Source organism: Anomaloglossus baeobatrachus, chromosome 9 (genome assembly GCF_048569485.1).
Source record: "Anomaloglossus baeobatrachus isolate aAnoBae1 chromosome 9, aAnoBae1.hap1, whole genome shotgun sequence".
Classification (NCBI taxonomy): Eukaryota; Metazoa; Chordata; class Amphibia; order Anura; family Aromobatidae; genus Anomaloglossus; species Anomaloglossus baeobatrachus.
Genome location: NC_134361.1, coordinates 117,681,634 through 117,694,784, shown reverse-complemented (window position 1 = coordinate 117,694,784; position 13,151 = coordinate 117,681,634). Strand labels below are relative to the sequence as shown.

The 13,151-nt window shown below is 45.6% G+C and overlaps 1 protein-coding gene across 1 annotated transcript in view; it reads left to right on the top strand.

Moving 5' to 3' along the window:
• LOC142251297 (uncharacterized) overlaps nt 1-13,151 on the top strand; it is a 126,716-nt gene that overhangs the window by 45,850 nt on the left and 67,715 nt on the right. The window contains exon 6 of the mRNA XM_075323957.1: nt 4,744-4,844. Within this exon, the coding sequence (XP_075180072.1) occupies nt 4,744-4,844 (101 nt within the window). The remainder of the gene's footprint in view (nt 1-4,743; nt 4,845-13,151) is intronic.

Here is a 13,151-nt window from a genome sequence, read left to right as displayed (position 1 = left end):
AGCTGTCTCTTTGCCCGTCTGTCTCTTTCCAGGACTGTCTCTTTGCCCGTCTGTCTCTTTGCTCGTCTTTCTCTTTGTCCGTCTGTCTCTTTGCTCGTTTTTCTCTTTGCCCGTCTGTCTCTTTGCCTGTCTGTCTCTTTGCCTGTCTGTCTCTTTCCCCAGCTGTCTCTTTCCCCGGCTGTCTCTTTCCACGGCTGTCTCTTTCCACGGCTGTCTCTTTGCCCGGCTGTCTCTTTCCCTGTCTGTCTCTTTCCAGGGCTGTCTCTTTCCTCGTCTGTCTGTTTCTATCTCTCTGTCTCTTTCCCTATCTGTCTCTGTCTGTGTCTCTGTCTGTCTTTTTCTGTCTCTCTCTATCCATCTCTCCACCGACATCATATTACCTCACACATAAGCTTGTTATACTAACAGTTTATTTTGTTCCTATAGCAACCATTGACAGTTGATATTAATTACCTATAGCTCCCACCTCCATTCAGTTTAATGGCGACATGATTTTAGAGACTAACTGTAAAGCACGGGGTTACATTTTTCTGTCAAAACATAGTCTATGACGTTCCCTGAGTCACATGAGGCGTCTGTGCAAAATGTTGTGATTATAAATGCTACGGTGAGGATTCCTTTAGCGGACATACACACACACACATACACACATACACTAAGCTTTATATAATAGATAACTTTAAATTATGAATCACTTAAACTAGCCACAAAAACACAGCTATGGTATTAATGGTCACTGAATGGTGTCCAGAACAAATCTGTAGTTTTCAGAGCAAAAGAGACATCAAACTATTGATAAAGTGCTTATTAAAATATTATTATATGTGCAGATATTAAGAAACTTGGGTTACTAATATTAAATAGAGAAGACAGTGGTTGTACTTCTTTGCTCACCCCCTAGAAACAGTGTATATGTCACGGGTGCGTCCCGGGTGACAGACAGTCCTGTGGTGTCCGACAATAAAAGGTCACAGAGTTTGGATGCGAAAAATTCTCCTTGACTTTCTACTATTCCAGCAGTCAGTATTCAATGTACTAGATATCTGCTTTGCTGTGTTTTCAACCTTTTCCCTTTAGGACCCAGTGGAGCTCCTCTTTTCATTCAGCTGCTAATCATCTGTATTTCCCCTTGGGTTTAAATACTCTCATTTTCCCTGGACTTGTGCTGGTGATATTCAGTTCTTTTACAAGCTTTGGATGCAAGCAGGCGGCTTGCACTCCTCAGTAGGATCATTGCTGCTCTTTGCTGAACTTCTTACTGAGACAACTGGAGATAAGTTGTTTCTTATTTTTCCTTTTTTGTTATCTCTGTGTGTCCTTTAGTGCTTATTGGGGTTGATGAAGAGCTCATCCCATCCACTCCCTACCTAGGGCCTTTATTAGGGTCAGCCTAGGGTCAGATACTCGGCTCGGCACATAAATGCACAACCTATCTAGGGTGGTGAGGGAACCCAGGGTCCAACGGTAGGCTGGGTCAGGGGTCACAATTTCTCCCTTCCTTAAACGCAGGGTTTCCCCTCCATTTTACTGTTTGCTTGATACCTAGCGCGGCAGTACCTAGCGTTGGCCCGTACCTAGCGTGACAGTATATCTCACATGTAGAATAGGAATGATCCCCAACAGTTTTCAGGTGTCAATCCAAGTTAATACATGGTACATGTTAACTCATCAAACATGACATATACCATATATGTACATAATAAGTTAGAACAATCTCATCCATCAAGTTGATCCTGCAGGCAGGTAATGTGAACACCAGTTCTGTTGTAGGCATCCAAGATACTGGAGACCCCTAAAGGTCCCTCAACCTATGTTGTGCCTCTCCCTGGGAACCTATCAAACTCCCAACCTTACTAGGGCAGTCAACAGCTGTCCCTCTATTTCTGACCCTAAAAAATCCTTTTATGCTTTTGCCGACGCATTTGTGCCGCCCCTGTGGAAGCAGCTGAGCTGCTCAGATCCGGGTTCTCAGTGGCTCAAGGGTCTCTGGACCCGGGGGTCGTGCGGCCGCTCAAATGAAGGAGGTATTTACAAGGTATAATAGAGTTTGTGATGCCACCCGTGGTGCGCGGTAACTGGGGTGAATACCGCCACTGCCATTGGGGAGTACCCGGGGTGATGATGGGGGGCAGCCAGGTGTTGTGACCCTCCACGGGTAGGGGGAATGCCCCGGGACTTGGTGAGAGGATAAGGCAGTGGGATACAGGGATCACTCTTGCACTCACTCAGTCTATTAAGCAGACACTGACAACCGGGTAAACCAAATCTCTGGACACCGCTGCCGCTGAGGGGAGCTAGTTCGGGTCCCGTCCCCAATGGTGCTGCCTGGTGATCCGTGACCTGCTTCTTGGCACTAAGTTTATTTCTCTGGTGATCCCAGTAGTGTGAAACTTGAAGGCTCCATTCTCCACGGGTAAATTATCGGGTTGCATGCAGCTACTCCCCGACCTAGGGTCCACACACCCCGTCGTGCCTTTGTTCCGGACCGGTGATGCTGCAAGGCCACCGGCTGTCCTGCTCGACAGATCCGAGCCCTTTGCCACAATCCCCTGCGACCGGGGGTCCGACTCCTCTAGGCCCAGACCGCCGTCTGCAACCTAGACAGTTTCCTTATAGGAGTCACCGCTCCCGACCTCCTCAGAGCTCCTCACAGCTCGAGGGCTACTCTCTCATCACCACTCACTACTTCACTCCTACTACTCACTAACTGACTGACTACACTCCTCACCTCCCTTTCCTGACCCCCCAGGTGGGCGACTCTATTCCACTCCAGCCGTCCACTGGTGTGTCTAGTGGGTGTGGTGCAGGGTGTATCTAGGATTTGATATGCTGTTGTAGGCAACACCATTTGGTTAGGGACCCATAACCAAGAGGGAGGTGGATACTGCACGGGAGGGTAGATTATGCAATACCCTGTGATGACCTGATAGTCCAGGGGCGTCACACGTTTCCTTGGTCAAGATTCATGAGGGGAATTGCATATTAATAACAGCCCATAGGGTAAAATCCTGATTGGACAGAATGGTTGACAACATGTCTTCCACCATCAACTTAGGGTCAAAATGTGTGGGAGGAAACCTGAGAACCCAGTGGAAAACCGCGCAAACACTGGGAGAACATACAAACTCCTCACAGATGTTCTTCATATTATATAATGTTCAGCCTCGTGACCAGTGTGAAAATGTAGAATTTTATGTAATTTAGATATTGATATGAGAAATAAAAAATATTATACATTGAGGATTGACAGATATGTATGTTCAACTTGAAAGTAAAACTAAATCAAACAAATGAGTCAAAAATTTTAAACTTTGTAAATTTATAAAAGGAAATTCATTTCTGTGAGTGCCAGAAGTACAGTATGTGCTTTGCTTTCAATATCTTATGCATCTAAACCTTTCCGGTAATTTTTGATTAGTCCTGCACATTGGCTTGGAGGATGTTTAGCCCATTCCTCCCTAAAAACAGATTCTGCTCTGTAACGTTGGTGGACTTTGTCCCATGAACTGCTCTCTTCAGGTCCTTGCAGAACATTTCCTATAGAAGTAAGGTCAGGACTGTAACTTGGCCATTCCAAAAATTAAGCTTTATTATTCTTTAACAATTCCTTCTTGGAATGACCTGTGTTCTTTGGGTCATTATCTTGCTGTACGGTCTACGATATTTTGAATTTCAGCTCATGGACAGATGTCCTCACTAGGGATGGGCGGACCCATGGATGTTCATGTTCAGTCAGACTTTAGTTAGAGGTTCGGTTTGGTACCTGAACTTGACCCAAACCTGACCCTGGACACCAAAATCCATATAAGTCATTGGGGACCCAAATTTTGGTGTTGTAAAATAGTCGTATTAAGGGTTAGGTGGCTACAAAAGCAAGCAAAATTTGGGTAGGAGCAGGATAATTGCCCTGTAAACAAACGTGGATAGGGAATAAATGAAAAAAACAAAACAAAATAAAAAACGTAAGATTCCCCTCTATTTTTTGATAACCAGCAAAAGTAAAGTAGACATCTGGGTGTTGATATTATAGGGCTGGGAAGCTCCATGGTTATTTGGCCCTTTGAAGCCTAAAAATAGCAGCCCACAGCCGCCCCAAAGGTGGTGCATTCATTAGATATACCAATTCTGGCACTTTGCTCTGCTGTTCCCAATTGCCCTGGTGCGGTGGCATTCGAAATAATACTTCTGGGGTTGATGTCAGCTATGTAATGTCAGCTGGCATCAAGCCCATGGGTTAGTAATTGGAGAGGTGTCTATTAGACACCCTTATTACTAAGCTAGTGAGTGAAAAGTAAACAAAACTATGATGGACACAGCACATTTTGCTGTGTTCTCATTCTTAGAACACTCGCTTCTCCACAAGAATAAATTAACATGTTAACGCACCGAAGGTCGGTTTACGGAGGGTCTAAAAAGAAGCACAGTTGTCAGGAGACTTCTATAAATCCCATTTACTGTGCTTCTACTGTACAACACTGTGTTTTGGACGCAGTGAAGAAACGCTTCTAACACTGATCGTGGGCACAGACCCTGCATCTATTCTTGCTGTATAGACCCAGATTTGGGCATGTTTCCATATACAATGTACATTATAGTGCTCACCGCAGTCTGATAGACACAGTGCACAACGTCATTATCTAATATATTTTGGTTCAATAGTAACATGAGTGAATATAGTATGATCTATAATGGATGGACTCTATGAACAATAATTGCTATACTCTTCCTCCATTCCCCTTGTAGCTACTACCTGCGCCTGGAGGCTCTTATTCTCAAGAAGGATTTCTACCCAGCCGTCCTGTCTCAGTTGTCTGCAGCAAGAGACCTGACCACAGCTGCCCAAGGTCTGGAAGCCATTCTTGTCTCATGTCTATTATACTCAGGAGTAGATTTCTTCTGCATTGTCCCCTTCTTCTCACTTGAGAATATTTCTGTACAGCAATACTATCCGGTGGAGAGGTGATTGATAAGATGGGTCAGTCTGACATAACCGGTACATCGGGGGCAGTGATACATTCCAACATTCACATCAGATCCATGAAATCTCAATCTCTACATTGCCAGTGTAATAAGCATAGAAACCTGCGGTGGAAAATAAGCCGTGCACTCACCTGATAGGAACATATCCAATAGGGGCATTTCCATAATATGGTATAATTGAACACTGACTGCACAGCAGCATCAGTGCACGTCCCAGGATTTGCTTTTCAGCCTGTTGGGCGCACATGTCCTAGGAGCTGCCCATCGCGGGGATGTCACCTGCGCCTCTCACCCCTTCATTTAATACATTTGTGCTGCAGTCCCAGCTTGGGTCCATTGTGCTCTTAAAAATCAAAATGTATGTGCCCCCTGAAAATACATCTTGTGACTCTTAAAAGATATGGACACCTTTGGGGGCACGTTTTTTTTTTTTTACTTAAAATTTAATTTATTGTCATTTTAATTTTTATGTCATAAATCAATAGTGCAGATGAAAATAGGCAACTTTGTAATATATCTTATCAGAGAAATCTGCTTCTTTGTCTGCCAGAATTGATCAGTCATTATCAAAATTCTCATTTCTAAAATCAGTATTCAGTGTAGACTTTTCCATTACTGAGATAGGAGATGAGATCTGCTACTGAGGAGATTCTATGTAAATAGAAGAGGGAAGAGGGGGTGCAGCTGTGCATATAGATCCTCCCTCTGCCTCTAGCTTCTGCCTCTAGCTTCTCCCTCTGCCTCTAGAGTCTCCCTCTGTCTCTAGCTCCTCCCTCTGCCGCTAGCTTCTCCCTCTGCCGCTAGCTTCTCCCTCTGCCGCTAGCTTCTCCCTCTGCCGCTAGCTCCTCCCTCTGCCGCTAGCTCCTCCCTCTGCCGCTAGCTTCTCCCTCTGCCGCTAGCTCCTCCCTCTGCCGCTAGCTTCTCCCTCTGCCGCTAGCTTCTCCCTCTGCCGCTAGCTTCTCCCCCTGCCGCTAGCTTCTCCTTCTGCCGCTGGGTTATTCCGTGTCAAGTGGACCAGTTTTAAAAATCGTCCCCACTCGACGTTCTCCGATTTTGCTGAAAATTTATAAGGATGTACATGTATGTTTGAAAAGAGGTTCTGTAAATTTTTAGGGCCAGATCTCAAATATATTGGGCACTGTTGACCTTTCACTGGAGGCCCCCCCCAAGCCTGCGGCTTCAGCTAAGAGGATTTTGCAAACTTTTGCACATAGCCATTAGAGTTCTATACTGGCTATGATGCTGAAATTTGGCATACTAGCTCAACTTTTGCTGCTAAACGCGATAAAATTATTACCGGCTATGACAAAACAATATTTCGGCCGCAATTTTGTGTCAAAGTAGCTTGCAAAACACCTCGCATAAAATGTATGCCAAACTTTGCCCATATATAACTCAAGACCAAAAACCAATAGGAACTGGTGCTTTACCCTGTACAACAAACATCTTCATGACTTTGCATTGCTGCAATATCACGGTCAAAGCATATGTATTTGTGGAAATATTCACACCCACATATGATGAAAAACTTAAAAAAAACGAATTTTACCTATTTTTAGGTCAAATTTCCCAAAAAGGGTACCCCTAAAGTATATTAATTCTGTTATCATTTGAAAGAGCACATTTTTCTCTACAAGGATCATTGGGGTTTTTTTTGGAGTCTCTCCATTTAAGGAAAGAAAAATGCCACTGAACATGGTGTTATTTATTAATACGCAATGAATGCTAACTGCACTATTCAAACCCTTGCGTTGGTCCATGGTGGTTATACCACAACCAATTCCCTAAGAATTGGTATTATAATCCTATTAAGAATTGTAATAATGCTGTCTTTCGAGAATTGGCAGCCCCATCGCCTAGGAGCCATGGCCGATAGCCGTGCAAGGCAAGTTGCGGGTGGTCTCTTTATCGCAGGTTCCAAAGCCTAAGGGTGGGTGTCTTTGCCTAGGATCCCAAGCCTAATATTGGGTATCTTTTGTTGGTTCCCAAGCCATAATGTTCAGTCTAAGTAAGTGGTCTGGAATTGTTGCTGAATTTGCATGAAAGATGAAGGGTCATTTGACACCCTTGTTGTAGTCCACACTTTCTTAACAGTAATTGTGGAGTATCTCAAGACTCTCATCTATGGGATTCCTCATATCCACTACTTCAGTGATGGATCTGCAGCCCAGTACAAAAATTTCAAAAATGTTCTCAACTTGTGCCACCACAATGCTGATTTCAATATCAGCGCTGAATGGAATTTTTTTGGTACCAGTCATGGAAAGTCGCCCTGTGATGGGATTGGAGGGACAGCAAAGAGGTTGGCAGCTCGTGCCAGTCTTCAACGCCCAACTGAAAACCAAATACTGACCCCGGTGGATTTATTCAACTTTTGCAACGAGCAACTGCATGGAATCAAGTTTTTTTTTGTTCCAAGAGAAAAAATTGACGAAATACGGGTAGTTCAAGAGGAAAGGTTCAAAGATGGACATACAATTGCTGGAACAAGAGAAAATTACCAGTTTGTGCCAATTGATGACAAAAAGATTCGCATTTCAAGGGTGTCAAATGACCCATCATCTCATCTTTCATTGCCCATGTAGATGGATCTGTCAGATCAGAAATGCCTTTTGTGCCAATTGCAAACCTCCAGCCAGGGCAATACATTGCCTGCATTTACGATAGGAACTGGTGGATTGGAAATATTTCTGAAATTTCAGTCGACGACCATGATGCATTAATACATTTTATGCATCCTCATGGACCAGCTAGCTTCTGTCACTGGCCTGTGAGAAATGATACATGCTGGATTCCCGAGCAGTCGATCATTGCAATAATTCCAGCACCAGCTGCAACAGCAATGGGCCGACAATACAGCTTCTCTGAACCCATTATGTTGCAAATTCAGCAACAATTCCAGACCACTTACTTAGACTGAACATTATGGCTTGGGAACCAACAAAAGATACCCAATATTAGGCTTGGGATCCTAGGCAAAGACACCCACCCTCAGGCTTTGGAACCTGCGATAAAGAGACCACCCGCGACTTGCCTTGCACGGCTATCGGCCATGGCTCCTAGGCGATGGGGCTGCCAATTCTCGAAAGACAGCATTATTACAATTCTTAATAGGATTATAATACCAATTCTTAGGGAATTGGTTGTGGTATAACCACCATGGACCAACGCAAGGGTTTGAATAGTGCAGTTAGCATTCATTGCGTATTAATAAATAACACCATGTTCAGTGGTATTTTTCTTTTCTTAAATGGAGAGACTCCAAAAAAAACCCCAATGATCCTTGTAGAGAAAAATGTGCTCTTTCAAATGATAACAGAATTAATATACTTTAGGGGTACCCTTTTTGGGAAATTTGACCTAAAAATAGGTAAAATTCGTTTTTTTTAAGTTTTTCATCATATGTGGGTGTGAATATTTCCACAAATACATATGCTTTGACCGTGATATTGCAGCAATGCAAAGTCATGAAGATGTTTGTTGTACAGGGTAAAGCACCAGTTCCTATTGGTTTTTGGTCTTGAGTTATATATGGGCAAAGTTTGGCATACATTTTATGCGAGGTGTTTTGCAAGCTACTTTGACACAAAATTGCGGCCGAAATATTGTTTTGTCATAGCCGGTAATAATTTTATCGCGTTTAGCAGCAAAAGTTGAGCTAGTATGCCAAATTTCAGCATCATAGCCAGTATAGAACTCTAATGGCTATGTGCAAAAGTTTGCAAAATCCTCTTAGCTGAAGCCGCAGGCTTGGGGGGGGCCTCCAGTGAAAGGTCAACAGTGCCCAATATATTTGAGATCTGGCCCTAAAAATTTACAGAACCTCTTTTCAAACATACATGTACATCCTTATAAATTTTCAGCAAAATCGGAGAACGTCGAGTGGGGACCACTGGTCCACTTGACACGGAATGACCCCGCTAGCTTCTCCCTCTGCCGCTAGCTTCTCCCTCTGCCGCTAGCTTCTCCTTCTGCCGCTAGCTTCTCCTTCTGCTGCTATCTTCTCCCTCTGCCGCTATCTTCCCCCTCTGCCTCTAGCTCCTTCCTCTGCCTCTAGCTTCTCCCTCTGTCGCTAGCTAGTTCCTCTGCTTCTAGCTCCCTCTTCTGCCTCTAGCTCCTCCTCTGCCACTAGCTCCTCTCTCTGGCTCTAGCTCCTCCCTCTCCTCTAGCTCCTTCTTCTGCCTCTAGCTCTTCCTTTCTCCTCCCATCATCATAGAATCTCATCAGTAACAACTGCCATCTCCTTTGTAGATAAAATAGGAAGCAGGGGTGGAGCTCTGCCTAGCGCCTCCCTCTGCCTATAGACCCTTCGTCTACCTCTATCTACCTCTAGGTCCTCCCTATGCCTCTAGCTCCTTCATTTGCCTCTGGCTCCCCCCTCGTCCGCTAGCTCCTTTCTCTACCGCTAGCTCCTCCCTCTGCCGCTAGCTCGTCCCTCTGCCGCTAGCTCCCCCCCTCTGCTGCTAGCTCCTCACTCTAGCTCCCCCTTCTGCCTCTAGCTCCCCTATCGGCCTCAAGCTCCAACTTCTGCCGCTATCTTCTTCCTGTGCCTTTAGCTCCCCCTTCTGCCTCTAGCTCCCCTCTCAGCCTCTAGTTCTCCCCTCTGCCTCTAGCTCACCCCTCTGCCTCTAGCTCCTCCCTCTGCCTCTAGCTCCCCCCTCTGCCTCTAGCTCCTCCCTCTGCCTCTAGCTCCCCCCTCTGCCTCTAGTTACCCCCTCTGCCTCCAGCTCCCCCCTCTGCCTCCAGCTCCCCCCTCTGCCTCCAGCTCCTCCCTCTGCCTCTAGCTCCCCCCCTCTGCCGCTAGCTCCTTTCTCTGCCTCTAGTTCCCTCTTCTGCCTCTAGCTCCTTCCTCTGCCTCTAGGGCCTCCCTCTGCCTCTAGCTCCCCCCCTTTGCCTCTAAATAGCTCCTCCCCCTGCTGCTAGCCCCTCCCTTGCCTCTAGCTCCTCCCTCTGCCTCTAGCTCCTCCCTCTGCCTCTAGCTTTTCCCTCTGCCTCTAGCTTTTCCCTTTGCCTCTAGCTTTTCCCTTTGCCTCTAGCTCCTCCCTCTGCCTCTAGCTACCCCCTCTGCCTCTAGCTACCCCCTCTGCCTATAGACCCTCCCTCTTCCTCTTGCCCCTCCCTCGCCTCTAGCTCCTCCCTCTTCCTGTAGCTCCTCCCTCTGCCTCTAGCTCCCCCCTCTGCCTCTAGCTCCCCCCTCTGCCTCTAGCTTTTCCCTTTGCCTCTAGCTCCTCCCTCTGCCTCTAGCTCCTCCCTCTGCCTCTAGCTTTTCCCTTTGCCTCTAGCTCCTCCCTCTGCCTCTAGCTTTTCCCTTTGCCTCTAGCTCCTCCCTCTGCCTCTAGCTCCTCCCTCTGCCTCTAGCTCCCCCCTCTGCCTCTAGCTTTTCCCTCTGCCTATAGACCCTCCCTCCTCCTCTTGCTTCTCCCTCTGTCTCTTAAAATGCTGATTATGCCTTAAAAGCAGACATTTTGGACTAAAAATAATTTTGTATTTGAATTTAAGTGTAAAATTTGCCCCGTTAACATGCTATAGCCTTTCTCTATAGCTGGCTGCAAAATGAGTTAACTGATTTACTGTCAGTGAGCTTGTACTGCTGGGAAAGTTTATAACATATCTTCCATCTTCTGAGCTCCTCTTAGCAGACTTGTAAAGCTGAATTATGCTACGAGGGTCTCAGAAGATCAAATGTAAGAGTTATAAACTCTCCCGGAAAAGTCTCAGGTTCTCAGGTAGCTCATTCTGCAGCCAGCAATAGACAATGCAATGCAGAGCCTGGAGAAGGCAAACGGTGCAGTATTTGTAGTGCAACCTGATTGTAAAAATGATTATTAGTAAAAAAAAATGCATGTATTTTAGTAAGAAAGATTGGAGTTTGTCCATAGCCTTTAATGTGCCAGACCCTCTGCTGAGTCATAACTGACATAAATGTGCTGCAGAAGATCCATGGCGGCACGTTCCTCCTGTCCAGGAGACATTTCTCACATGGAGCCCAGGAAAAATATTTGCTGTTGACAAGATAAACAATCCCAAGTAAAGTAATCAAAGGAGACGAGCTCGGCCATTGATCCACAGACATATAAGGAGCACAGAGATCCATGACTGCCTTGTGCTCAGTTCAGCCAAGAAAACATCAGACAAAATAAGGTTCTTGTTCTCTGGAATCCGCATTATTGCAGTCTGCAGTGTACTTATGTGAGGATGTTATATGAGGGGTGTATAAGCTCAGCACATCGCCCGGTGGGGGCTGTGACCTCTGGAATAACCTCACCTTTATAGCTCTAATCATTGTTTATGAAGTCTAATGATGCCTGCTAATTAGGGTTCTAGAACCAATTTTTCCCTCTGGATTTGCATGCCCCGCCCCCTCACTGGTGATTGACAGGCTGGTCACAGCTTTCTCTGCACAGCGCTCGCTCCAAGGAGACAGGGATAAGCAAGACCGATGGGTGGAGACTATTACCAATAATATGGTCAGATTTGATCTCAGTAAGTAGTGATGGGCGAACCCCCCGATGTTCGGTGTTCGGGAGACTCGCCCGAAAGTTTTGTAAAGTTCACGTTGGGGTTCTGATATAACGCGAACATCCGTCCGAACCCCGAACTTGGACTTTACAGTTATATAATGAAGGGGGGGGCTGTAAAATAAAGAATACAGTTAATAATAAACATTGTCATTATATTTACAGGTCCAGCGACGCGTCCTGCAGACTCTGTCTCACGACGTTTCTCCTTCCGAGTACAATCATCTCTGTGCCGCCTGGTAACCAAAGGACCTTCCGTGACGTCATAGCATGTGACCAGTCACGTGTGAATGTTGCATTATCTAATTGGCTACAGACTGGTCACATGGCTATGACATTATGCTAGGTCCTGTCAGTGCATCTCTCCGGTACGCGGTGCTCACCCAAGCATCTCAGTACTCGGTATACTCGGCGAGGGCCGTGTACCGGCGAGATGCTCGGGCACATGCTCGGCTCCCTGTTCCTGTATGTCGGTGCTCTTTACAGAGTCAGCCCACATGCTGGGATTGCCTGCCACAGCCGGTGATAAATAGCGGCTTCAGGAATCAGGTGATCGGAAATCACCGTTGCTATAGTAACCAGCCCATCAAGTTACTATGGCAACAGTGGCAGCGGTGACGTCACCGCTTACCAACCCGCAGCCTCTGCTCACTCATTGAGTGATTATACAGCACAGGGGAGCAGCAGCCTTCTTTCTCCCCTGTTCTGTTTGATATAGCAGAGCTGCATGGGTTGAAGGAGAAAGAAGACAGAAGACTAGTATCATGGAGGGGTGAGAGGGAGTAATAAACATGGAGTCCCTGAGTGTGTCTGTGTATTTATTTCTAATAAAGTATTTTTTCTCTGTGTGGTATCTTTTTTTTAACCCTTTATTGGAGATTCTTAATGGCCGGGTCAAACTTGCCTGACATTAAGAATCTCTAGCTTAATACTAGCTAGTAAAACAAAGCTGGTATTAACCGCTGATTACACAGCATGCGTCACCAGGGCCGCTGGAAGAGTTGGACACAGCGCCAGAAGATGGCGCTTCTATGAACGCGCCATTTTCTAGGGTGGCTGCGGACTGCAATTCGTAGCGGGGGGGCAGAAAGCTTGGACCAACCTGCGCTACGGATTCCAATCCCCAGCTGCCTAGTTGTACCTCGCTGGACACAAAAATTGGGCGAAGCCTATGTAGTTTTTTTTTTTATTATTTCATGAAATTCATGAAATAATTAAAAAAAGGGCTGCCCTATATTTTTGGTTCCCAGCCGGATTCAAATAGGCAGCTGGGGGTTGGGGGCAGCCCGTACCTTCCTGCTGCGCCTGGCTAGCATACAAAAATATGGCGAAGCCCACATAATTTTTTTTTTAGTTTTTTGTCAAAAAAAAAGGTTTCCCTGGATTTTCCATTGCTAGTGAAGGTAACACCAAGCAGTGGGGGTTAGCAGCCAGTAGCTGCTTGGATTACCCTTAGCTAGCAATAGAAAATTTAGCGGGAGCCCACGCATATTTTTTTTCATTATTTATTTAAATAACTAAAAAAAATGGCCTTCCCTGTATTTTGATTGCCTGACATCACAGTACTGTAAAAATAAATCATTAAAAAAATGACGTAGCACTCCTCAGTATTTTTGATTCTCTACCTGATTTTCCTTGGCTGGCAATCAAAAT